We start from the raw sequence: 26,688 nt of genomic DNA, 5'->3' as shown, positions 1-26,688 counted from the left end.
GAGAGAGAGAGAGAGAGAGAGAGAGAGAGAGAGAGAGAGTTTTAATATTTATTTTTTAGTATTCAGCAGACACAACATCTCTGTTTGTATGTGGTGCTGAGGATCGAACCCGGGCCGCACGCATGGCAGGCGAGCGCGCTACCGCTTGAGCCACATCCCCAGCCCTGTTGCACATCTTTTTGTGTGCTAATTGGCTATTTGTACTTCTTTGCAGAAAATCTCTTACGTTTTTATGCTCAGTGGTGATAGCTTTCCTTAACCTTGATTTTTCTGATATGATTATTCCAAATTCATTTGTTACTTATTTCATATGCAGTTACTTACTTTAATGGTTGTATAGTTTTACTATATCATTTTTCCCTTTTTGAATTAAACAAGGAATAAACAATAATGTGAATGTACACAAGGACATGCTTTTGTATGTGTATTTGTTACGTGTGTGTGCAACTCTGTATGTGTACACGTATGTCCAGTGTGGGGCAGTAGAAAGAATTGCAGATGATAGGGGTTAGATGACAACTATTCATTGCTGTCTCAAATAACTGTCTCAAATAACTTTGTCAATGAAGATAATACTTGGCCTAGCTTCCTCACAAAGATTGTGTTTAAAAATTAAAGTGAAAGTGTTTTATAATTTCAAAACATGCAGATGCAGGTTATTAGTATTATTATTATCATTATCATGTCCTCCAGTGATTGGGAAATGACTGTATTTGCTTAATGGCCTCTATTTTCCTCTTGTTATATAGGATTTTCTAGCTAATGTCATCCACCACCTGGCTGCTATTAGTTTGATGAGCTTTTCTTGGTGTGCTAATTATATTCGCAGTGGGACCCTCGTGATGATTGTGCACGATGTAGCTGACATTTGGCTGGAGGTAAACATTTGCCTTTAAAAAATATATTAACAATACCACTCCTGGGTTTCTGTAACTGCTCACAGAAAGAATTGTCTGTGCACTATTTAGTAGGGCTCTTTTTTTCTTGAAAACACTTAAAGTCTGAGAATGTCTCTGGGTTCCTAGATCCTTCAATATGAAAGAAATCAAACCTCTTGGTTTTCATTTTCTAGGCTTCTCCATGGTGCAAGTGAAAGGTTAATTTGTGGGATTCCACTTATGAAAGTTGCATGCTAATGCTAGCTCAGGGAGTAATATGACATATTTGAAGAAGGAACAAACTTTGACCTTTTAGAAGGAATATTTGGATTTATGGTACTCTGGATTCTCAAAGTTGTAAGGCACCATCTATCCATTTAAGCCAATGCTTAAATACCCCATTCTTCAGCCAAAATAATTCCTTGCTTTAAGGAAGGCAAGCTGATATTTTTTAAAAGTCATCATTTTTTAAAAGAGAAAAAGCAGTTAGGGTATTTTCTGAAGCAGAAAACCTTAAGACAAGAGTCTTCCTTATCCCATACCACATAAAATATTAGGAACAAAGCAACATTAGGACAGTTTTCTTGAACTGTTTCTGTGATACGTCAGTTCCTGTTGCCCTTAAGGCTGTTGCTGAAGGATCCTCTCACTGCCAGATCTCCTGCTGTATTTAGAGCAACATTTCCCAGAACCTCTTAGTTATTCACTTCAATATACTCATTTATAATGAACCCAGGGAAAATGATGCTAACCCATTTTGGTTCAGGATTGCTCCTTGGAGGGCTAATAACTAAATATAGGTTGATATGGAAGAAATTAAATTTAATAGACTCTTATTCTTCTTGATTGGAGTTCAGCAAACTTTTTGGTAAAGGGCCAGGTAGTAAATCTAGTTTTGTGGGCTGCATGTGATCTCTGTCACATATTCTCTTTGTTTTTTTTTTTTTGTGAGTTTTTTTATACCCCTTTAAAAATATGAAAACCATTCTTAAGGTTTGACCAGCTTTAGCCCATGGGCTGGACTGTAATTTGCCAAACCTTATTTGAGAAGTAACCAGAAGTCATTTGAAGCCTTTTCAAAGCACCTGGTTACAGTTAAAGTATTATCTATGTACTGAATGTTGTTTCTACTTTGTCCATAATTGTAATTAGATATGTAAATCCCATTCTGAGGGTCAAGATTATTGGCCATTTACTTAAGGAATAAATGGCTTTGAAAAAGAATGATTGGGACAGATTTTTCATGAGTTACTGTCTGACTGTAGCCATCTCTGTTATAATTACCTCCTTCTCTGATCATGTCTCAGTAACCCTGACTGAAAATGAAGACCACATTGATTAGGACTTAAAGACTTTTATCCTAGTCTGTGACTTCTATAGACGGTACCAGCCTTATGCACTGTTTTGCTCTTGTTCAATTGCCTTTAATGTATCTCCAGTACAACAACACTTTAACTGTATAATTAAGGAGAGTTATATGTTCAAACTAAGAATAAACACTGGGGTTTCCCCTGACCTTCCTCTTTCCTGTCACAGACACAGCATAGCTCCCTAAGAGACTTGGGCAAATCATGTATTGTTTGCTTTCTACCCTAGCTGTAACATGAGAAGCCATATCTATCCCTTAGGGCATATTTTGAAGTTTAGCTCATTACTGTTTGAAATGTTCTGAAGTTCTTTAGTTAAAAAAAACATAAGAAAAATGAAATTTCAAACCTAGAGGTCCTTTCATGGGTAAAAAAAAAAGAACAACTTCATGTTGTTAATGATCATGAATCATTTTTGATTCACAAGTCATGATTTTACTTGAGGTTCAGTGCATAAGGCTGGTACCTTCCATCAACAACTAGTGGTAGAGAAAACGTTAAGTGGTGGCAGGAGCCCATTTTCTAATATTCTCCCAAGGATGTATGCTCCAAGGCTTCCTTGGGTAGTCATGTTAGTACTTGTCCTCTCAGTCAAGTTCTAATTGAACCCAGACATGGTACCACTTTTGCCCATGTTTAGACCTTCCTTAAGATGGAGCCTATTAATCTTTCATATTCTTCAATACATTTGGTGGTACATTTCTTGTCTCTTGTCTTTTTTCTTTTTTCTTTTTTTTTTTTGCAAGAAAAAACATACTCCACTTCTACAATTCTTATTCATATATAAGAATATATATTTTATTCATATATAACAACCTTTTGCTTTCTCCATACATCTTCCTGTTTCTTTTTAGTTTTCCCCAGGTCCAAGTTTGTATCTAGGACCCAACACTTTAGTATATCTTGACTAATACTTAGCAGAGACGAGGGTCTGTCATCTAGTATTTGATCTTCCCACAGTCTAGAATGTGTTGTGCTTATTTTTGCTCAAGAGTGCTGCATTGCCCTAACAAGTAGGCTTACAGAAATTCCCACTCCTATGCACATCTCTAGATTCCCATGCTAGCCTGGCCTCTGACCTTTCAGACAGATACTCACTCCATTCCAGTCACTCCAAACTTCTGGTCTTTGTCCTTGCATCTGCCTCCCACCTAACCAGGTGTGCTAGCCTTCCATGTCAGCAGCTGGAGCTATTCCCTATGGGGCCTCTGCTAACCTCACAGGCTGACCATATCCTAACCCCTGAGTAAGTAGGAAAAAGCATGGAAAATACAACGTAAACCCTTCCTGGAGCATACATATGTTGTCTGTCTTGTTTAAGAACGAGCTTGAGCCTCCCAGGCAATATCAGTTCTGAGTTGAAGCCATGCTTCCCAGAGGATGGTCTGCATCCCAGCAACTGCTTCCCATCCCTCATCCTGCATCCCCAGTTCTCACCAGAAACTTTCCCCTTCAGCCGTGGGCTGCACTGAATAGCGCAATAAACTATCCCCATCAATTAACCTTCCAATACTGCATTCAACATCCCTTTCCATAATTATTCTTATTCAATGTGATAGTATGAGCAGTATAGATTAGCCTAAAATAAATAGGAAATAATCAAGTGCTTAAAACTTTATTTTAACCAGCTGAGGGCCCCAAGAGTTGCTTCCTGACATCTCTTCTGTTATCTGCCTTGCCATAGGCACCTTGATTGCAGCATTCCCAGCCTGATCTGGATTTCTCTCCTATCCCAGCCTTTCTCCAGTCCAGCTCTCCCTGAGTTAGAAGAAGATATTACATAGATGATCCCCAAATTAAATATATGCTAAGAATGATTATGCTAAATTCTAGTGATTTTGAAAGATAGGAGTTATATTGCAGTCATTTTAATATATCTTTTTAAGTCATTACATTAGGGAAAATTTCAAACACAGGGCAAGCAAGTAGTATGGCAGACCCAGCCAACTTCAACAGGTGTCAGTATAGCCAATCATGTTTAACCATGGGCCCATGAATAGCCCCTCACTTTCTTAGACTGTTTTCAAGCAAATCCTAGACATCATATCATTTCATGTATTAATTTTTGAAATCTATGCCACTATTACTTTATCTGAATGCAATTTCTTTCTTTGTTTTTAGTCTGCTAAGATGTTCTCTTATGCTGGATGGAAGCAAACCTGTAACACCCTGTTTTTCATCTTCTCTGCCATATTTTTTGTCAGCCGTCTCATTATTTTCCCCTTTTGGTGAGTAGACAAGGTTCCATGCTCTGTGTTTGGTCAGTGTGCTAAGGTGGCCTGGGTGCATTCTTACATCAGAATATTACCCTTTCTGTCCTTACTTTGATCTCCAGTTATTTGTTCCAAGTTCAGTTGAAGAAAAGAATATTATGAAGTTATTTTTTTTAAAGAGCATGAAATTTTTAATAGTTTACATTTTTATAAATAATTTAAAAAATCACACTCCTGTGCAGAGAGGCTTATTACAAAGGGAGATGGAGAGTATGTAACCCAATGTGTGAACAGCAGTTCTTATTCCATGTCTTGGTGAACAGCAATTCGTACTCTGTGTCTTGTTTCATGACTAAGATATTCCTTTGTGATTAACAGCTTTTCCATTTTTCTCAATGAAAAGTCATTGGCCAATCATGGGGTCTCCAGAACAAAGGCATGCTCCATGTTATAATACTTACAGCCCTTAAGTGCCAGCTGCTACACTAGGTTTTGTACATATCTTGGCTCTATTCTACACAACAAATCTTAAAAGATAGGTAATATCATTCCAACTTCTCACATAAGGAAACTAAAGCTCATTTCATTCTCTGTGAAACAATTTGGTTTTAGAAATAATTGGGGTATCCTTTTGATACTGATTGGCTTTTGATCAGTCTGTTGGTTTTGTTTAGCCATAGACCGGCAGTGAAGGACCTATATTATATCTCCCATAGCTGTCCTTCCTTTGCAAGCATAATTTATCATGTCTTGATTGACAGAAACCAGAGTAAACATGTGGGGAAGGTTTGGATGGCTTGAAAGGAACAGCCTTTTTTTTTTTTTTTTAGTTTTATTGATTTTATTTTTTTAAATGCACGACAGCGGAATGCATTACAATTCTTATTACACATATTAAAGTACAATTTTCATATCTTTGTATATAGAGTATGTTTATGCCAATTCATGCCTTTATATATGTACTTTGGTTTTTTTGCATTACAATTTTTATTACACATATATACCACAATTTTTCATATCTCTATTTATACATAAAGTATGTTGACACCCAATTCGAGTCTTCCTACATGTACTTTGGATAATGCTGTCCATCACATTCCACCATTCTTGATAATCCCCTACCCCCTCCTTTTCCCTTCCACCCCTCTTCCCTATCTAGAGTTCATCTATTCCTCCCATGCTCCCCCTTCCTACCCCACTATGAGTCAGCCTCCTTATATCAGAGAAAACATTTGGCATTTGTTTTTTTGGGGATTGGCTAACTTCACTTGGCATTATCTTCTTAATGCCATTCATTTACCTGCAAATTTATTTTCTTTTATTCTCTTTTAATGCTAAGTAAAATTCCATTGTGTATATATGCCACATTTTTTTATCCATTCATCCACTGAAGGGCATCTAGGTTGGCTCCACAGTTTAGCTACTGTGAATTATGCTGCTATAAACATTGATGTGGCTGTATCCCAGTAATATGCTGTTTTTAAGTCCTTTGGGTATAGACTGAGGAGAGGGAGGGATAGTTGGGTCAAATGGTGGTTCCATTCCAAGTTTTCCAAGGAATCTCCATACTGCTTTCCATATTGGCTGTACCAATTTTCAGTCCCTCCAGCAGTGTATGAGTGTACCTTTTTCCCCACATCTTCGCCAACACTTATTGTTGTTTGTCTTCATAATAGCTGCCATTCTGATGGAAGTGAGATGATACCTTAGAGTAGTTTTGATTTGCATTTCTCTTATTACTAGAGATGATGAACATTTTTTCATATATTTGTTGATTGATTGTATATTCTCTTCTGAGAAGTGTCTGTTCAGGTCGTTGGCCCATTTGTTGATTGGTTTATTTGTTTTTTCGGTGCTTAACTTTTTGAGTTCTTTTATATCCTAGAGATTACTGTTCTATCTGATGTGTAAGGAGTAAAAATTTGCTCCCAGGATGTAGGCTCTCTGTTCACCTCACACATTGTTTCTGTTGCTGAGAAGAAAGTTTTTAGTTTGATTTCATCCCATTTGTTGATTCTTGGTTTTAATTCTTGTGCTATAGGAGTCTTATTAAGAAAGTTGGGATCCAATCCCACAAGATGAAGATTAGGGCCTACTTTTTCTTCTATTAGATGCAGAGTCTCTGGTTTAATTCCTAGGTCCTTGATCCATTTTGAGTTAAGTTTTTTGCATGATGAGACATATGGGTTTAATTTCATTTTGTTGCATATGGATTTCCAGTTTTCCCAGCGCCATTTTTGAAGATGCTATCTTTTCTCCAGTACATGTTTTTGGGCACCTTTGTCTAATAATAAGATAATTGTAATTTTGTGGGTTAGTCTCTGTGTCCTCTATTCTGTACTATTGTCTACCAGTCTGTTTTGGTGCCAATACCATGCAGTTTTTGTTACTATTTCTCTGTAGTATAGTTTAAGGTCTAGTATAGCGATGCCACCTGCTTCACTCTTCCTGCTAAGGGTTGCTTTAGCTATTCTGGGTCTCTTATTTTTCCAGATGATTTTCATGATTGCTTTTTCTATTTCTATGAGGAATGCCATTGGGATTTTGATTGGAATTGCATTAAATCTGTATAGTGCTTTTGGTAGTATGGTCATTTCACCAATATTAATTCTGCCTATCTAAGAGAAAGGTAGACCTTTTCATCTTCTAAGGTCTTCTTTGATTTCTCTCTTTAGGGTTCTGTGGTTTTCATTTTATAGATCTTTTACCTTTTTTGTTAAGTTGATTCCCAAGTATCTTATTTTATTTATTTTTTGAGGTTATTGTGAATGGGATAGTTTTCCTCATTTCCTTCTCAGAGACTTTGTCACTGATATACAGAAATGTCTTTGATTTATGGGTGTTGATTTTATATCCTGCTATTTTGCTGAATTAATTTACTAGTTCTAGAAGTTTTCTGGTGGAGTTTTTTAGGTCTTCTAGGTACAGAATCATATCATCAGCAAATAGTGCTAATTTAAGTTCTTCTTTTCCTATACATATCCCTTTGATTTCTTTTGACTGTCTAATTGCTCTGGACAGTGTTTCAAGAACTATGTTGAATAGAAGTGGTGAAAGAGGGCCTCCCTGTCTTGAGGAACAGCCTTTAGCCCATCTTAGTGCAGGGCTAATCTGGATACTTCAGATCCCCTCAACAGAAGAATTGGTACTATTGAAGATTCTTGGATCCCAGAAAGATGGATGGAGACTCTGGTTCTAAGCCTCATCCTAGGTGAATGGACAGTACCCTTAATTAACACCCAGGGGGTGTCTGGCCAGAGGCAAGCCTGCTGCATTCTCTCTACCTTGGCTAGGTGTTTTACATTTTCTGGACAGGAGCAGCCCAGTGCAGTGGTTAAGTTCTTGGATGTGACTCAGGCCTGGATTCAGGCCTGTGATCTTGGACAGATTAGGTCATCTCTCAACTCCTGTTTTCTTATTTTTTTATTTTTTATTTTTTTTTAAAGAGATAGAGAGAGAGAGAGAAAGAGAGAGAGAATTTTAATATTTATTTTTTAGTTTTCGGCGGACACAACATCTTTGTTTGTATGTGGTGCTGAGGATCGAACCCGGGCCGCACACATGCCAGGCGAGCGCACATCCCCAGCCCCTGTTTTCTTATTTTTAAAATGGAAATAAGGATTGACACAAGGATTACCAGAAGTAATACACATAAAATAGTTCTAGTAAAATGTCTGGTACTTAGGCAGCATTTATTGAATCTTTACTATTATTGCTAGAATTATTAATGAGTATTTCAAAATTTGGAGTTTAATCTAGAATCAAATTCAAGATATATGCCTCATACATTCCTTGGTTGATAAATCACATTACTATCACTTTTGCTTTGACTGAACAAGTATGTTTGTGAAATTACAGTGTTGTATGATAGCAATTATTTGTTATCATTATCACCATCATCATTGTTATTTTTGCAATACTGGGGATTGAATACAGGTTCTCACTTATGCCAGGCAACCATTGTACCTCTGAGCTACAGCCCAGGCATTGGTAGCATTTATTGATGAGACAAATGTTGACTTTCAGTTGGAGATAGTTTTTTGGTGTGATTTTTATGGCAGTGTAAGTCCAGCACTTTCCCCACTATGCATCTCATATCCAAAGACACCACACATTCCAGTTGTCTGTAGCTACATAACAAACCATCTGAACACTGGTGGAGAAATTTTTCTCCTGTAAAGGGCTAGAGAGTTAAGATTTTAGGCTCTGAAGGCCATATATATCTTTGTTCAATATTTTTTTGTTTTGTTTTGTAACTCTTTAAAAATGTACCAAGCCATTTTTAGCCCACAAGCTGTATAAAAACGTGTTGCAGGCCAGAATTTATCCACAGTCAATAGTTACAGACCTCTCTCTTAAAACAACAACATCACAATGGTAATGTTTCAACATTACAACCATCTCTAATGGTTCTTAAAGTTGATTAGCCTTAGCTAGATGGTTTTCAACTAGGTGTCTCATATGGTTACAATCAGATGGTGGCTGGGTGGTTGGGTAGTGGCTAGTGTTGGAATTTTCTTGAAGCCTTCCTCAGACACATATTTGAAGTAGCATCAGCTGGTAGACTCTTTGCTGACTGAGATCTGAGCTGGAGCTGTAGACTGGAGCTCCTCAGATGACCCCTTCCATGTGGGCTTGGCCTCTTTATAGCACAGCAGCTGCATTCATGCATGAGCATTATGAGAGAGGTAGGCAGACACTATCCTTCTAGAACTCTGCCTCAGAAGTCTTATCATGTCTCTTCCTACTCCTTGGTCTTGGTTGGAACCAGATCCCTAAGGCCAGCTCGTAATCAAAGGAAGGAAACTCTGTTTCTTGATGTAAATTGTTTCCAAGAATTGGCAGACCTGTTTTTAAAAAACACATCATAGAAGCTCTCAGTTCAGAGAACTCTGTGAGAAATTTTATGTTATTGCTTCTGGGTTGGCTTTTCATTTAGCAATGGAGAACATTCATCTCAGATTTTTCCTATGTCTCAAATAAACAAGCCTGTTTGCTTCCATAACAGTCAAATACAGTGGAGGGTTTGACTATGGAGATAGTGCACTACTTTCCCACACACTTCAACCTTAAAAATCCTAGACTTAGGAACTTATTCTCCTGCCAGCATTTCTGAATTTTCAAGAAGAATTAGTTACATGCATTTGACATTTTCTTGATCTGAGAACTGAATTCACCAGTCCACTACAGAGGGCAGCAAGAACCACTGTTTGCCATCTTCAGTTGAATTATTATTAAACAATATAATAGACTTAACTATAAGATTTTTTGCTGGTAAAAATATTTCTTTACTGACATTGACTGATTTTCATTGCTTGAAAAGTTGAGCAAAATCCCACCAAGCCATTGGCAGAAAGGGAGCTTCTCTCCGACGACATTATACTACCCTAGCTGAGCCTCCCAGCAACTTGGACTTGTTACATAATCATCTTGATGGTGCCCAAGAGGAAAATTGAATTTCTTGTTGTCAGCCTGGTTCCACCCACCTGTCCAAAACTTGTAACTCCATAGATGGATTTCTCAAGGATATTTATTCAGTCTAGATTTACTGGGAATCCACCATGGGCCATGTGTGGATAACAGATGCATCAGAAGGCAGCTCAGCTAATGGACTTAGATCCAGACAGTTTTTAGGTGCTAAGGGGGCTGTTTGCAATCTAGTTGCTCTGTTCTTCCCAGTTGCTCTTGTTGCACATTTTGTGATGAGATACAGTGTAGGGTGGGAGAAAGCCCAGTTAGGTTCTACTTGTCTTGAGATTTGTCTGAAAGCCTTTAGAAAAAGAACTGGGGCTTATACATCACACTCATTTTTTTCTTTCACTTTCCCAAGCTTCAAGCATGTTTGCTTTTCCCCAAGGGTTCTCCCTTTTGTACTTCTGCAACTGCAACACCTGTGTCCATTTCTCTTGCTATGTCTGAGGAGCCTATTTAGCTGATTATCAATCAGTGGCAGCAAGAGTTGATTGCATTGCTTTTTTTTTTTAAAGAGAGAGAGAGAGAGAGAGAGAGAATTTTTTAATATTTATTTATTTTAGTTATTGACAGACACAACATCTTTGTTTGTATGTGGTGCTGAGGATCGAACCCGGGCTGCATGCATGCCAGGCGAGCGCGCTACCACTTGAGCCACATCCCCAGCCCAATTGCATTGCTTTTCTAAGCATTGTTTTATTCATGTTAGGCAGAAATCCAAATTGGCATTGGTCAAATTTCTTTGATTGCCTATAATCCCATTTGTTTGCATTTTTATTTGAAACCATCTAAATTGTAGGCTTACATTTTTATATTGTATTTCCAACTTTTATTTTCAAATAATGTGTATATTTTTGAATTATTGAATGTATTTATCCACTTGAACATTATACAAATACTACCAGATAATCAGTGGGGTAGAAAGACCTTTCTTTGCTAAACCATTCCAATGCCTCCTGACAGTTTGCTCTATCAATTACAAGAGCTAATATTATTTTCTCCAGACTAATTGATCTGAAGGGAAGATGTACTATTTTGCTGATTTGCATTCTGAGAGTTGAATATTCGTTTATCACAGCACAGCCCTCAGGTGCCAGTGTGGCTTATTGCTTTGTGGCTTGAACTCACTGAGAGCTAGATGTTGTAAAGAGTAGGAGGAGTGGGAGATAAACTTCCTAACCTCTGAGAATGCCTACTGGCAGTAGAAGAGATCTTTGTATCCACCCCTTATTTATATAAAGACTCTTATTAGTGACCTGTGATTCTCAGATGTTTCAAAAAGAAAACATCAAAATATTCGAAACTATAAATAATATTCAAATACGTGGCTTGCTTATCTCCAAGAGAATATATACTTGTGGTCATCTTATTTCTCCACCACTGGTCACTGGATTTCAGATCTCAGCCTTTGATGAGTAGTAAAGAAAAGCAGTACCCTGGAAAGCCCATATGTGAAAGGGAATTTTATGGATGATGGGACCATAGAAACACTTGGAATGGCTTGTAAAGAAAGAAGAGTTTTAAAACTTTTTTTAAAAAAGTAAAGCTGAAAGCATCCAGCAGTGTTCTTAGATAATGTTCCTTATCATCATGGACCCTTTCTCTCCTCAGAAGGCCTGGGGCCACCATGGTAAGTAGAGGGCTGAGCACTGGCTCTAATGGCACCATGATTGGCTTGGAGCCCTTGGCACTGTCAACAGAGTAAAGGAGGAGCTTGTGCAGTGCAAGAAAGGCTCTGTCAGTGCTAGAGCCACTCCTTAAACCACCATCACAGATGTGAACCTCAGAACCAGACTTTCCAGTTACACGTCTGATGAAGAAGACAGTGAATTTTGTGGCATATGTTCTTTCTCTCATTTGATAGAGAGCCCACAGAGGAACCCCGAACCCTGTGCTTGGTAGATACTTATGCTGTTTATAAATTTATAAAAGACAACAACCATTCTTCAGACCACAAAATCTTAGACTAAGGGACCTTATTCATAATTCAGTTGAACCCCTTTATTAATTTATTTAGAAATAATTTCAAGCATATAGGAAAATTTTGCGAATATAACAGAATTCCTCTATATACCCTTTACTAGTTGGCATTTTGCCACATTTACTTACTCATTCTTTCTCTCTCTACCACTCCCCCCACACATACCTGTGTGTGTATGTGTGTGTGTGTGTGTGTGTGTGTGTGTGTGTGTGTGTATAAGTATGTATGTATATACATATATATATACACTTATTTATGAACAATTTGAAAGTTACTGACATCATCTAAATAATTATTGTGCCCTGAATACTTTAGTGTGTATTTCCTAAGAACAGGACATTCTCTTACATAATCACAATGTGGTTATTAACTGCAGGAAATGTGGCAATCCACCTTCAATGTCCCAGTTTTGTCAATCAATCCAATAATATCTTTTATTGCTTTTCCCCCACCACTTGGATCCTGGCCTTTGAGTACATATTGTATTTAGTTGACATTCATTTGGAACATTTTCCTATTCTTTCTTTGTCTTTCATGTCGTTGACATTGCCAAAGCATTTAGACCCCATATTTACTTCACAGATGAGGAATTATGGTATTCCTAGGATCACACAGTTAGTTAGAGGAGAAACAATCCTAGAAACAGGACATTTTGAAACATAGAAAAGATATCTTTCCAATTAAATTACTAAACTGGATGATTAAGAAACATCATTTGTCTTCAACTACTCTGTCACTTTGAAATCTAAGACACCTCCAAAGGAGACAGTTGCTGTCCTAATGGAACTTAATGCTCACACCTACAATTAGCAAGAACAAAAGGTCTTTAACATTTAATTTACATTATAAAAAATATAAATTTGGGGTGGTTGTCTTACCTAGCCCAGAAAAACCAGCTACTATTTATGCCAACACTGTGATTAGTTCAAACTATGTGAATTCCAGTGATTTAAAGGATTACGATCAGAAACAAAACCAAAACCAGTAAAAGCTGAGTTTTGCAATCCAAGAGGACAGTACTAGTAGTAGCAGTAGTTGTTGTTGTTGCAGTAGTTTATCAATTTGAAAAGATTCAAGTCCAGGGGCCAGGAGCTGAGTGGTTCTAGGAATTCAGGACTCTGGCAGTCTTTTGGCATTCTTTATGAAAAGAAAAATTCCATTCGATCACTATGAGATAGTGACTGATTAAAGCATACAAATATTGTATGTGCATGCATGTGCCTGTATATGTGTATGTCCAAGTATTAGGGGAAAGTTGGTAAGGGGAGATGTGTTTATTTTTTTTCTTCCACCTACTTTTTTTAATCAGAGAAGGAGAAGAAAAGCAGATCATCCTTTCATTTGATCATCCTTTCATTAGGTCCTAAAAATTTTAACTGTGGTACCATAATCCGCCATCACCAGTGTCACAATGGCTCCCCACTCTGAGCTCTTCTCTCATGTCTTAGGCAGGTCTTCCTCTCTGTCCTCCCATAGAGAATGCTCAGGCAGCTCAAGCTCTCTCCTCTAGAGCCTGGTCTCCTTCTCCTAAGCGGCTTCCTCCTCCACACAAGTAGAAAGTCCAGCCAGGTCCACAGCACTGTGTCATGGGAGTTGCTCTAACTGTGTCATTAGTGTGGGTCCCCCGGAGTAGGGAGGGATAGGAAAGTAGTAACAATCATAGTGCTGGTAAGAGAAACGGTTATAATGACCAGTTCTTGTGTGCTCGTGCTAAGCTCTTTCCATGTGTCCCCTCACTGAATCCTCACAGCATCCTGATGAGGCGGGTGGTGATATTCTCATTGTATAGATGACTGAAGCCCAGGAAGGTGATGAGACTTGCTGAAGATCCCAGGAGCCCTGATCCTCACCTCACAGGCTCCAGGGCCCACATCCTTGGCCTACTCCCTCTGCCCAGAGGCTCAGCTCTCTCATTGGCATTTGCACTAGAATGACAGTCTCTTCCATTTTGAAAGCTCTACAGTTTGTGTCTCTCCTTGGGCCTCTCAGTCAGAGGGGTGGGGTTAGTTCCACTAGGTGACTAAGGAAATAGGGTCAGTGACACCTGCAGGTTTGAGGTAAATGACAAATGACATCAGACCTTGAACTGGCTCTGATGATTCTGGTTCAGGTGTCCCCTTTCTAAAACTGTTGCTTGGATGGCTCCACTTTCCTCAGCTGCCTCCTTTTAGATCACCCTTCCCTGCCGCTTCTCTCCCTTAAACTCCCTTCAGAGGTTTACTAATGATACAGCTCTCAAAATGGAAGATACTGCCATCAAGGCTCCTCAGCTCTTTGAATTTTCCATGATACCTTCTGCCAAAGGGCATCTGAGCATTTCCTTCAACTGGAACCCTCTGCCCTGTCTTCCCTTCAGCTAGAGGGAGCAGGGAAAGAAAGTTCAGTCAGAACTCTGCATATGCCTTGTCCTTTTCTCTTTGCATGGACCACAATGAACAATTGTAAGTTTGCTAACTGTTCATTCTCTAATAGACTGTGTAAAGGAGGTATTTTCAACTAGGTTCTGTTGTCAATTTCAACACTGACAAACTCCCAGTAGGGGATCTACTAAGGGATAAGGCACTGGGTCAGATAGGGGAGGCCCAGGGATGACTATGGTTGTGGCCCTGACTTTGGCAACCTACCTGCCAATGAGGAGCCAATTCATATGAGCAACTGTTGCTGCAGGGCCTACAAAGATGTTGGTAGTGGGGGTCCTACAGCAAAGTTATAAATTCAGAGGTGACTAGAATAATGTGGAGACTTTGGGAGGGGACCATGCTTTAATGGATGAAAAGAATTAATTGAAAAGGGGAAGTTCATTCTGGGCTTAAAGTACAGAAAATTGCCCAAGGACACAGCAAACCAGAACAGCAAGGGTCTTACAGATATTAGTGCCTTTAATTCCCAGTAAAAACTCTAAAAATATGAGCTCCACTAGTCCAGGGATTTGGTTTCCTTTTATTTATCACTATATTTCTAGTTCCTTCCAAATGCCAGGTAGCACTTTGCTAGGTGCCCAATAAATATTTAGTGAATGAATAAAGGAGGTACTTTTTGCTTCCACTTAACAATTGAGAAAATATATAAAGAAGTGGCACAAATTCACATAGCCTGTAAGTAGTAGAGCTGGATTTTTAAAAAATTCTATATGAGAATGAAAAAGATCTTTTAAAGCATAATATGTAGGCTACATATAAAGGAAAAGATAGATTAGTTTGATCTAATCTGTCAAAAATATAAAGAGTCGAAAAACATATTACATTGTAATAATATTTAACATAAATTTAAAATAGTATTGTTATCTTTAACATAAAAAGAATAGTTGTGAGTCAACACAAAAAGTAAACACTGCAATAGAACAATGAATAGATACCATGGATAAACAGTTCACATATGAAAAATAATATTAATCAATAAGGGCTGGGGTTATAGCTCCTTATAGCTCCGTGGCTGAGCAATTGCCTAGCACATGTGAGGCACTGGGTTTGACCCTCAGCACCACATAAAAATAAATAAAGGTATTTTGTCCCTCTACAACTAAGAACATATTTTTAAAAAACAATCAATACTAGGGCTGTGGCTGTGGCTCAGTGGTAGAGTGCTTGCCTTATACATGTGGAGTTTGATCCTCAGCACCACATAAAAATAAACAAATAAAATGGAGGCATGCTGTCCATCTACAACTATAAAAATCAATAATATGTAAATGTATGTAATATATGGTCACTTCATATGAAGCAAAAATATATTAGTACAATGTTCTTTTACATGGAGACTGACAAAATACAATGTTGATTAATCAATGTTGGTTGGTTAACTACTGTCTATCATACACTGGGTGCAAGAATACAAATTGTACAGTTTTGCAGGAAAGAAGTTTAGCCAAATATTCCCAAATATAAAATGAGTAGAGTCTTTGATTCAAGTTTAGGATCTTAGCTATTTCAGGGTAGAATCAAACAATTTTATCAAAGTGTTTTTATATGTAATTATAGTCTTTAAAATATAATGAAAACTGAAGAAGAACTTAAATTTCTTCAGTTAGGGATTAGTTTATTATATATCCATGAAATGGATTTCTAGGCAGCTATTTCATAGCATAATATACACTAGAGATTGGCAAACTATGCCTCTCAGGCCAAATTCAGTCCACTGCTTCTATTTTTAATAAAGTTTTATCAGAATGCAGCTGTATCAATTGATTCATGTGCTGTTTCTACATGAATTTATTTATGTAATAGCTGTCATGGTTGCTTTCATAATACAAGGGCAAAGTTAAATAGTTGTGAATGGCCCAGAGGCCTGAAACATTTAATATCTTTCCGTTTATAAACAGGTTTACTTTCTTCTGATCTATAGCTATATTCATTGGCATGGAAAGCTTTCTGCAACATATTATTGAGTGAAAAAAATTAAGGCACAAAATCACATGAATAGTGTGATCCCTATTATATAAAATCAAGTGGTATCAAGGAATAAAAGAAAGAAAGGAAGGAAGAAAGAAAGGCAGCTTAAAGCATATATTTTTAGAAGAGATAGTTTGAGTTATAGTCACCAAAATATTCTAGGGTATTTGTTTAAGTTGTGAAACTTTTGATAATTGTTTTCATAGCTTCTTTATATTTTTTGGCACTTTCTAAGTTTCTAAAAATCAAGAAGGCTATATTTTTAATTGAAATGTAACTTTGAGGAATTTCCACATAAATAAAATAGATAAATGGCTAGTATCTTTATTTATATAGAGTTTATATCATTGTTTTTTGACAAAAGTACTTGAACTGATAACTCAAAAATTAGAAAACAGAGCTACTAAACAGGCACAGGGGATCTGTAAAAACATTGCAAACAATACGATATGAAATTGTTTTGATTTTTAATGGGCAAATTTTAAAGTCACTCATACTCACCAACACTGGTTGGGAGAATTCAATGAAACTATTCATAAACTTTTGGTGACCTTTGGGATTGTTATATTTTGGCAAATAATTTGGCAATGTTTAAATACTTTTTAATATACCCTGGATTTTTGCAACTTTAATGAACATCTTGAAACAGCAATGTCACTTTTAGGAACATACATTTCTAAGGAAATCATCTTCCATTTGGGAAAGACCATATCCCCCAGGTTGTTTAAGCAGTGTCAAATATCTTAAATATAAAACTAAATGGAATTGAAAATAAAAATCTCACAAGTGCTATATTTTTGCAAAGGCAAAAAATCTCTATAGGACAAAATCAGGTACCTATGAAGATACAGAACAACTGACATTGTCATGAATTGCTGGTAGGAATGCAAAGCAGCCATCCAGGAAAACAGCTTTTAGTCTTTTACAAAGTTAAATATACACTTACCACATGCTACAGAACAGTTTCACCCTATATACCTACTCTTAAGAAATGATAACTTACGTTAACACAAACACACAAGTGTGAGTATTTAGAGCAGTTCTATTCATAATTGTTAAAAACTAGAAACATCCCTATTGTTCCTCAAAAGGTGAACAGATAAACTGCATGTATCCATACAGTGGGTTACTAGGTGCTATTAAAATCCACAGCAACTAGGCTGAACTCAAGGGTACCATGCTTAGGAAAGGAAGCAGTCTTCAAAACTCATATTGTGTGATTCCACGAAAAGACAAAAGCAAAGGTTGGAGAGCAGATATGTGGTCACAAATGTTAAGGGTGGGGATGGTGTGAAGGGATGGCGTTGGGGAGTTCTTTGATATGATGTGCTGTCATCCTCACTGTGATCTAGTTACCAAACATCTACATGTATTATAACTTATTGGATTGTACACCAAAACTCAGGAAATTTAACTGTATGATAATTTAAAAAATAAATGAAAATAAATCCAGGTAGGAAAAATTGGAAGACAGTACACTAAAATTACAGTGTTATTTGCTTATGAAGATGGTATTGTGGGAATTTTTTTCATAAATTTATTTTATTTATTTATTTTTATGTGGTGCTGAGATTCAAACCCAGGGCCTTGCATGTGTGAGGCAAGCAAGTGCTCTACCGCTGAGTCATAACCCAGCCCCTATTATGGGCATTTTTCTTTATTTTTTTATTTTACCAATTTAAGTGAGCACATTATTTTTATGACTAACTAGTAAGATTGTAATGCACATATCCAAGAACTCCAAGACCATATTAGTGTTTGAAAGTTGGGAAAGGGACAATTGACCCTTCATATTGCAATAATATCTGAAGACACTGTGCATCTTGGGTTATCAAGGACAGTTCGAATTGTGTCCAGGGATCTGTTTATGATATTGATTAAGTATGCAATTCACTTAGAATGTGCAAATGGAAGTAATCATAGAATTTTTGCCTTGTTAATGCCTCTTTTATTTGGAAGTTTGGTTTTTTTGGAGGGGATACTGGGGATTGAACTCAGGGGCACTCAACCACTGAGCCACATCCTCAGCCCTATTTTGTATTTTATTTAGAGATAGGGTCTCCCTAAGTTGCTTAGCATCTCATCATTGCTGAGGCTGGCTTTGAACTCGAGATCCTCCTTTCTCAGTCTCCCAAGCCTCTGGGATTATAGGCATGCGCCGCTGCACCCAGCTATTTGGAAGTTTTACTTCTATGAAATTCTCCATTCACCTGTATGTTTGTGTGTGTGTGTGTGTGTGTGTGTGTGTGTGTGTGTGGTGCTGGGGATTGAACCCCAACCTTTCACATGCTAGGCAAGTACTCTACTGCTTTATTCACCTGATGCCAAATAAGTGAGACTTTGTCATAATGTGATAATAACTTCATGTGAATGTGTTACCTCATTTGTCCCTCACATCCCTGCCCCTGCCCCTGGAAGGTGAGTAGGATTAGTGTAGGCTTTTCTGTTTACAAAGAAGAAACTGAGGGGCTTGGGCTGTAGCTCAGTGGTTGAGCACTTGTCTTGCACATGTGAGGCACTGGTTTTGATCCTCAGCACCACATTAAATAAATAAATAAATGCATAGATAGATAGACAGATAGATAGATATTGTGTCCATCTACAACTGAAAAAAAGGAAGAAGAAACTGAGGCACAGAAACTCTAGTGAAAAGCAGTGGGCAAAAAATGTATCATTTGCTATAACTTTTCTCTCAGGAAATAGATTGTACTGTTTGGTTGCTTGCCAATCACTATTGATTGTGATAATCAATGATATCATAAATGATATCATAAATGATATCATAATGATATCATAAATGATAATATTCTCATTTTTTTCCTCTTGAGAATTTTATGGACATCATTAGAAATGAAGTAAATGTGTGTTTAAGGAGAGAAAATATTTGGGTTTTGTTGAAAAATTCACAAGTGTATTGGATGTAATTCATTTCTCCCATCTGTTTGTTTTTCAGGATTCTATATTGCACCCTGATTCTGCCTCTGCATTACCTTGAACCTTTCTTTTCATATATCTTCCTCAACCTACAACTCATGATCCTACAGGTCCTTCACCTTTACTGGGGTTATTTCATCCTGAAGATGCTCAAAAGATGTATATTCTTGAAGGTAAGGGCTGTTCAAATATTATTGTTTCCAACAAGTTGACTTCATTGCCAGATTAGAGGTGGGGCCCAGATGATGGAATGCACAAGGTAATTTATAGGTTAATCAGAATTCTTTTTTATTTGATTATAATTAATGTTGTTGTGTTTTATAGTGATGGGCATTGAACCCAGGGCCTCATCCATACTACCCAAAGACTCTACAACTAAGCTACTCTTTGGTTATTATTGGTAAAAATGTTCTCTATGATATAATTAGATTTTTTGTGAGTAGGACTCTGAGGTACTTTTAAGAAACTGCTTTTAGAGGCTGGGGCATAGCTCAGTGGTAGAATGCTTGCTTAGCATGTGCAAGGCCTTGGGTTCAAACTCTGGCAACCTTCACCCTCAATAAGTAAATAAATAAATAAATAGATGAATAAAAATTGATTTTATTTGGGAATGTTATTTTGAGTATTTTTAATTAAAAAATTGATTACTACTTTTTAAAGAATCGCCTAATAAATCAAAATTTGCTGTAGTGAGTGACCAGTTTTATGATGGCTGAGTAATATTTCAGATTGCTTCCCTGTGCTGAGCATCCAATTTGCATGTAATGGTCTCTCCCTGAACTTGCTTCTACTTTCTGAAATATTTTTCATCATTTAGTTGTCCTATGTTGTAAAGACATCTTTTCTAAATGCAGCTATGCATCACTTAGCAACAGGACATGTTCTAAAAGATGTGTTGTTAGGTTATTTGGTTGTCACGTAAATATAAAGTATGAATTATACTCACACACATTTAGTTGGTATAGCCTATTGCACACGTAGGATATAATGTGTGTGTGTGTGTGTGTGTGTGTGTGTGTGTTGTAGCTGTGGTGTAGGTTGTGATGAGTGAAACAATGTGAAGATAAATTAAGCATGAGAATATGATGTGACCAAGTGGTTTGGTAAATACAAGATAGATGAAGCTGTTACCAGCAGAACTGAGCACAATGTTTTATAATACACTTGTTTTAGTAAGTATCAAGAATACCCTATAAAGTAATTACAAAATGAATAGTAAATATAAAAAATAATTGCCTAGTCATTTATTATCATTCTCTAGTATAAAATTGTCTGTCCATAATTTATTATCATTCTCTAGTATATAATTGTCTGTCCATAATTGTCTGTACTATACTTTTATGTGACTGGCGGTGCAATAGTTTTGTTTACACCAGCATCACCACAGACATGTGAGCCACTATTGTGCTATAATGTCACGATGGTTATAATGTCACTAGGTAATGGAAATTTTCTCATGGGACCACCATCATACATGTGGTTCCTTATTGACTAAAGGTGGTTATGTAGCACATGACTGTAACAACAAATTGATAATACCTTTTAGACAATAGAAGATTTTGTTTCGTTTTCTTTTGTTTTGAATTAGGTGTGGGTTTCAATTCCAGAACAGTGTGAGAAAAGGACTACAGAAATGAATAAGGCACAATCACTGGCTTTAGGGAAGCAGTCCGTATCTACTGGAGGAATATTCACCTACTGTCAACAAAACATAATGTATAGAATATCCTGTGCTAAATAGAGGTTCCAGAATCTTTCTGTGAAAGAAAAGATAAAAGAGAAATTCATTTACTCAAGGGACCAGGGCAAGTTCCACTGAGTGATGGAGTTTAAGTTGCACTTTTAAAATAAGGGGAGAAATGAGATCCCACTCCTTCTTTGTCTAGAAATCACACATCTAAGGAAGTGTCAGTTAGCCATGCTTCAAGTTGAAAGTTGCAGCTGGCCCATCCTGGATGTTACCATCCATGTATAGCAATAGCATCAAACATCATGGATAACTTGCATGCTACATGTAGGCTGGAAACAGTCAAATAAGTTTAATTTTTTGGCTCAAACCTCTGATTGATTCATTTTTCCATTTTATTATACGAGTCTCAAAGATGACTAAAGAGTTGACAGGCAAAATGAATATTGTAAAAATTAACCTGATTTTTTTTTTTTTTTTTTTTTTGCCATTGAATATTGTAAAAATTAACCTGATTTTTTTTTTTTTTTTTTTTTGCCATCTTAACTCTTGGATCTAGACAGAGATATAGGAAATTGAGATACCACTGGATTAATTTTTTTAAAAATCTGAAAGTTGTTTATTTTTTAAAACTAAATTACTACTGATACAAGTGTGTCTCCTAGAGAGGGGACTCTTTCATTCAAGTTGGAGTGCCAAGAAAAGAAACTTCCATTGAATGGTTCTAGCTCATGAAAAATCTAAATAGTTTTACTATGATCTGTGAAAAAGTTATCTTATGTCCAAGTGTCTAATAAAGTTGCAGTAACTGAGATAAGGTTAAGAATTTGAACAGCTAGATGATTTGCATATCCTGTAGTTGGGTTAGAGGGAGGGCCCTGAGCTGAATCTGTAATTCCATTGGATCAAGCCTTCCTGGACCTCCTATTCTCATGCATAAACTAGCCCCTTCGTGACTGGTGAGTGACAACAATTACAGTCCTGGAAGGGACTCAGGGAGAGCAAATCTTGGAAGCCAAAAGATACTCTAGTTTGGTTTTGTTGTGATTTTCACATTTCTGATCTATAAAGGGTCATACCAGGCCCGATTAGAAGCCTAGCAGTCTGGCAAGCCATGGACAAGAATCCCTGATTTCTTATGCTGTACTTTGGGAAAGCTGTTTCCAATTGCAATTTGACAGCAGTGGCGAAGGGCCCCACAGCCCTAATCCTTGTAGTTCCTATGACTTCAGCTGGCTTGCATATGCACTCTGTTTTCCACAGCAGTGGCAAAACTGGCTGTGAAATCAGCTTATTCCTCCAAAGCCATAAAGCCTCCTTTTAAAGAATGGTATTTGAAGGCGTAGTTGCATTGCAAAGGAAAGAAGAAGGGTAGAGGCGGGAACTGAAATTCTTAGAGGAACAAGTAAATTAGTTTTCAACTCTGTTTAAAAGTATGTAGCATTTAATGCAACTCCACTTGTTACTAAGGGGACTATTCTTGGATACTTTAAAAATGGAATTGCAGAAGTTCATAGGCCTCCAAAAATTTCTGGTAAATCTTATGACAGAGATTGAGAATTTGGCCTTCAATTTCTTATACATGGCAGGTTCTAAGTAAATAATTTTAGAAATAAAAATGAAAAAGTAATTTGAGGAAAACAAACAATATTGTTTTGGGTGGAAAATTATAAGCTAATTTATTATCAGTTATGATCTCCATGAATTTGAACAGCAGACTAAGAAGAACAAAATGATTATACTTCATAAAAGTAGCATTTTTCTGCAATGTTACATCTTATTTTTCCCTAAACAATGGAGTTCTGGTGTATATATATATGATGAATGAAGGCCTCCCACTCTTTGCTTTTGTTTTGAATATCTTAAGACTATCACTGTGATATCAGAGGAAAAGGCTTGGCTCTGAAATGTGATTCCTATAAAGTGGGTGATTTTGTGATGAACTACCAATGCACACATCACATCGGGCAACATGAAAAGCTGACACATTCATCTTGTCATGCTCTTTGCAAACATGAGAAGTGCTTTGAGAGGAAACGAGAAGGAACATAGTATGCTTTTGTTTAATATTACTTAAGAGAACTTGATCATCCTTAAGCTTTTTTTTTTCTTTTCTTCTTTTTAAATATCATACTGGGTCCTGGCCAACTCAAGCATGTCTCTGTGACATCTTACATTGGTGAAGAGCCAAGTCATTCAGGGGGAGCTGGCGCACACAGCCATTAAAGCTGGGGTGGAGACACTAGCCCCTTGGCAATGTGCCCCAGCCATCTGCAACTCACCAGGCAGCATCTCTTAACTTCATAGAATGACACTTTGCATACCCTGCACTAGCTTAGTTAAAGAAAGGAACATGGTAATAAACATGAGGAAACTGAGACCTGGACAAATTTATAAGGATTTTTGGCAAAGCCAAAACTAGAACTTGAGTCTTTTAACTTGTAATATTTCACCTTTTTTATTATTTCTCATTTGAATTAAGGACAAAAATTTAATAACCAGAAAATTAATTTAAAAACTTTCATGGAGTCAAAAATAGTAAACAAACCAAGTAATCAAAACAATAGTTTAAAATAGAACACATATCCCTTAACTTACTTTTTGAACTTTTTAAAAGCACACACAAAAATATTTTCTTAGGTTTCTTTGTTTAGTTTACTTTTGTTTTTAATCCCAAATCACTGCCACATAAAGCAATTAGGTAGCTAAGAATACAGGCTCCAGGCAGATTCAAACCTTTGCTCTCCCGTTTCTGGCAGAGTGATCTTGGGTGTATGACTTCTACTCATTACCTCAGTACCTGCCTTTTAGGATAAAGCCCTTCCTACATCATCAGGCACATAGTAAGCAGATAATAAACATTAGCTGATATTATCATTCTCATTACTTCTTAAGCAAGTTTCTTCTGCTGAATTACAAAGAGCCTGCTGCAAATAACAAGTTGTCTGGCAGTTGGCTCTCATCAAAGCTCTTCATTTTAGACAGTGCAGCAGCTGATGTCAGGTGTTAGAATCTATGGCTGGCAGCCAAAGGCTCCAATGACAGTTTTCAAAGTTGTCTTCTGCCAGTTGATTTTCATGACTCATGTTCTGTATGATCCTTTTTGACACATTCTTTCAAATGTCAACATATTAGAAAAGAAATACAAAATCTGTAACATCCTAGATGCCAAGAACATTGTTAGTCAGTACTGGCAGATATAAAAACTGTACTTGGTTGGATGAAAATTTCATAAAAATGTTATAAAGGCTGATGATTGAAATAAAGTATTATAGAAGTGCTCTTGATTTATATTTCTATATTCCTAAATATTTATGCAGATTAACTAGTTTGATAATTTACTTCAAGAAACAGTGGAATTTATAAACTTATAACAGCAAAAAATAAATGTGCTCATGTTTACTGGCTTAGAGAATTTCAAATCTGAATTCAGCTCCACTACTAAATAGAATCCTTGTAGAGTTTAAAGCTGGAAGAGACCATTAAATGGCCCACCATGACACCTGGCTCCTCTCCTCAAGGTCTTATTATTGTTTTGAGCACGCCACTCACATCCACATATGTGAATGCGTGCTGGCTTTAAGTTTCATGGTGAAGCCACTGTCAACACCCCTCTGTTATACAGGAAGAGAGTGAGTATGGGTGACAAAGTTACATGACTTGCCCAAGGAGACACAGTAGTAGGATTCATACTCATGAAACCAGAAACTTCAGAGCCCAGGTTGTAACACTGTGCTCTTCTTCTTTCCTAGTAGTTCAGTACCTGTGAATGTATGTCTTCAAAATATAAGTAATACATATTTTGCAGGTGTTTTTTTTTTTTGGGCAAAATACCTTTATTTATTTATCTTTATGTGTTGCTGGGGATCTAACCCAGGGCGTCACACATGCTAGGTGAACTGTCTACCACTGAGCCACAACCCCAGCCCTTGCATGTGTTTATGTATTTTTCTGAATGTGTATTTAGTATAGCTTATGCTCAACTCACAAATTCCACAATCTTTGACTTTGCTTACTAATCTTTGTTATCAATTAATAATTGATAAATTAATTCCTGCTCTTCATACAGGGCATTCTAGAAAATTGCATAAAGTCTATCCCATTTGGGGATTCTCTGGCTTAAAACAATTATAAACTGACTCTGAAAGGGTAGAGTTGCTTAAAGAAGTCAAAGTTAACGAGACAATCATCTTCATGGCTCTAAGATAATAAAAGTAAAAAAAAATGTATTATCAATGAGAGGCAAGTTTCATAAGTAAACCCACCTCTTCCTAGCTCTCTTGCTTTCATGGACTTACTGTTACTTTGTCCTTGACCTGGAGGCCTCCATCTTGGATCCATAAGTTTAAAAGAACACCCAGATGAGTGCTCCAGAGAAGACCCAGCTGCACGAATTTATCTTGAGGTGGAGGCAGGTCTGCAAGGAGGGTTTATCTGTTGAACAAGTAAACAGAGACATGGAGCTGGTGGGGGGTGTTCCAGGGTCATTCAGATCAGAACTTAGGCATGCACATTGATCTGAATTCCAGTCAGATATCTTTTCCCTACCCCAGGATAACATTGTCCTGCATTCCTCTTATAATTGGATATTCAATATCTTTGTGCAAGCTATTTGGAGATTCTGTTGCTTTTTTTTTTTTTATTCTAAAATGATTCCTCTTTCTAGTGTATTGGAACAGTGATGTGATAACCACATTTAGGAGTTGCAGTGCCTCTCTGCAGCTAGGGACACGAGTGTGTCTCATCAGCTTTAATTCTAGCAAACAGACCTGTGAGAGACTAAGATTAAATCAGTGTTTTTTTAAAGAAAGTAAATATTTCATTTTGGCTTTCTTTACTCCACTTGTTTCTTGAAAATAGGTATGGAAAGCAGCTGAGAACTGTTACCCTAAGGAGATTTTGGTCCCTAGGTGTCCATTTAAAAACAGCCATCCTCACTTCTCTTTAATTGTCAATGAATTATTTGATTGCATGAATGATTTGCCATACTTGCTTTGTTACATTCTTGCTTTGTCACTTCCCTTTGCACACTCTTAAATTTCTTGTCTGAGATGTTTTCTAAAAATGGTTTTCAAAATGCCAGTTCTTTGAAGACAATGGACTGGTCAAGTCATTTGACCAGTAGAAAGTCAACTGATCAGTTGTCAAACGAAGGAACTTGCTTCAGAGGAAAGCAGCCTAATGCAAGCATTTCCTTGACCTCTGTGGCATTTAAATCCTGCCTTTCTTTCCTCTTTCCCAAATGGTGGCTAAGATGGCTTCTGAGCCACTGATCAGATCTTATTTTTGTTGGAAATGAGGGCAAGGTTGGGGAAGATCCAAGTAAAAGGAAATTAGAAAAGCTCTGATATTTCTTCACCCATGATTTGAAAAATCACTTCACAAAAATGGAATGCATCTTTATATAATCCTGAAAAAAATAGATCATCTTCATATTATTAGTAGAGAGACAGACAAACACACACACACACACACACACACACACAGATGTCATATGGAATTTGAGCTTTTCACAAGGGGCACAGGCACAATTCATGGCTTGTTAATAAATCTACACATTTATGCCAGGATGTAAAAGTTTTATTAGTGGGCTCTTGGGCCAGAAAGATTGGTAAAAACAGGTGTGGGGAGACTCCATGCTGACCAACACTGTCCCTGTTGATCTCCCACTATTTTCTGTGGCCACATCCTGTGTTCATCTCCCTATCCCCACTACATAAGTCTTAGAAGAGAGCTTCATGTAACAGAAAAGAAACCTTATTCCTGAA

General features: G+C 37.1%; 1 protein-coding gene across 1 annotated transcript in view; it reads left to right on the top strand.

Annotated features, from left to right (window-relative positions):
* Positions 1–26,688, top strand: part of Cers3 (ceramide synthase 3) — a 78,693-nt gene that overhangs the window by 31,877 nt on the left and 20,128 nt on the right. Inside the window, exons 7-9 of the mRNA XM_076848850.2 lie at positions 750–878; positions 4,367–4,473; positions 19,253–19,406. Coding sequence (XP_076704965.1) covers positions 750–878; positions 4,367–4,473; positions 19,253–19,406 — 390 coding nt within the window. The remainder of the gene's footprint in view (positions 1–749; positions 879–4,366; positions 4,474–19,252; positions 19,407–26,688) is intronic.

This window comes from Callospermophilus lateralis, chromosome 3 (assembly GCF_048772815.1).
Source record: "Callospermophilus lateralis isolate mCalLat2 chromosome 3, mCalLat2.hap1, whole genome shotgun sequence".
NCBI lineage: Eukaryota > Metazoa > Chordata > Mammalia > Rodentia > Sciuridae > Callospermophilus > Callospermophilus lateralis.
The sequence above is the reverse complement of the archived record's forward strand: the minus strand, read 5'-3'. Positions and strand labels throughout refer to the sequence as shown.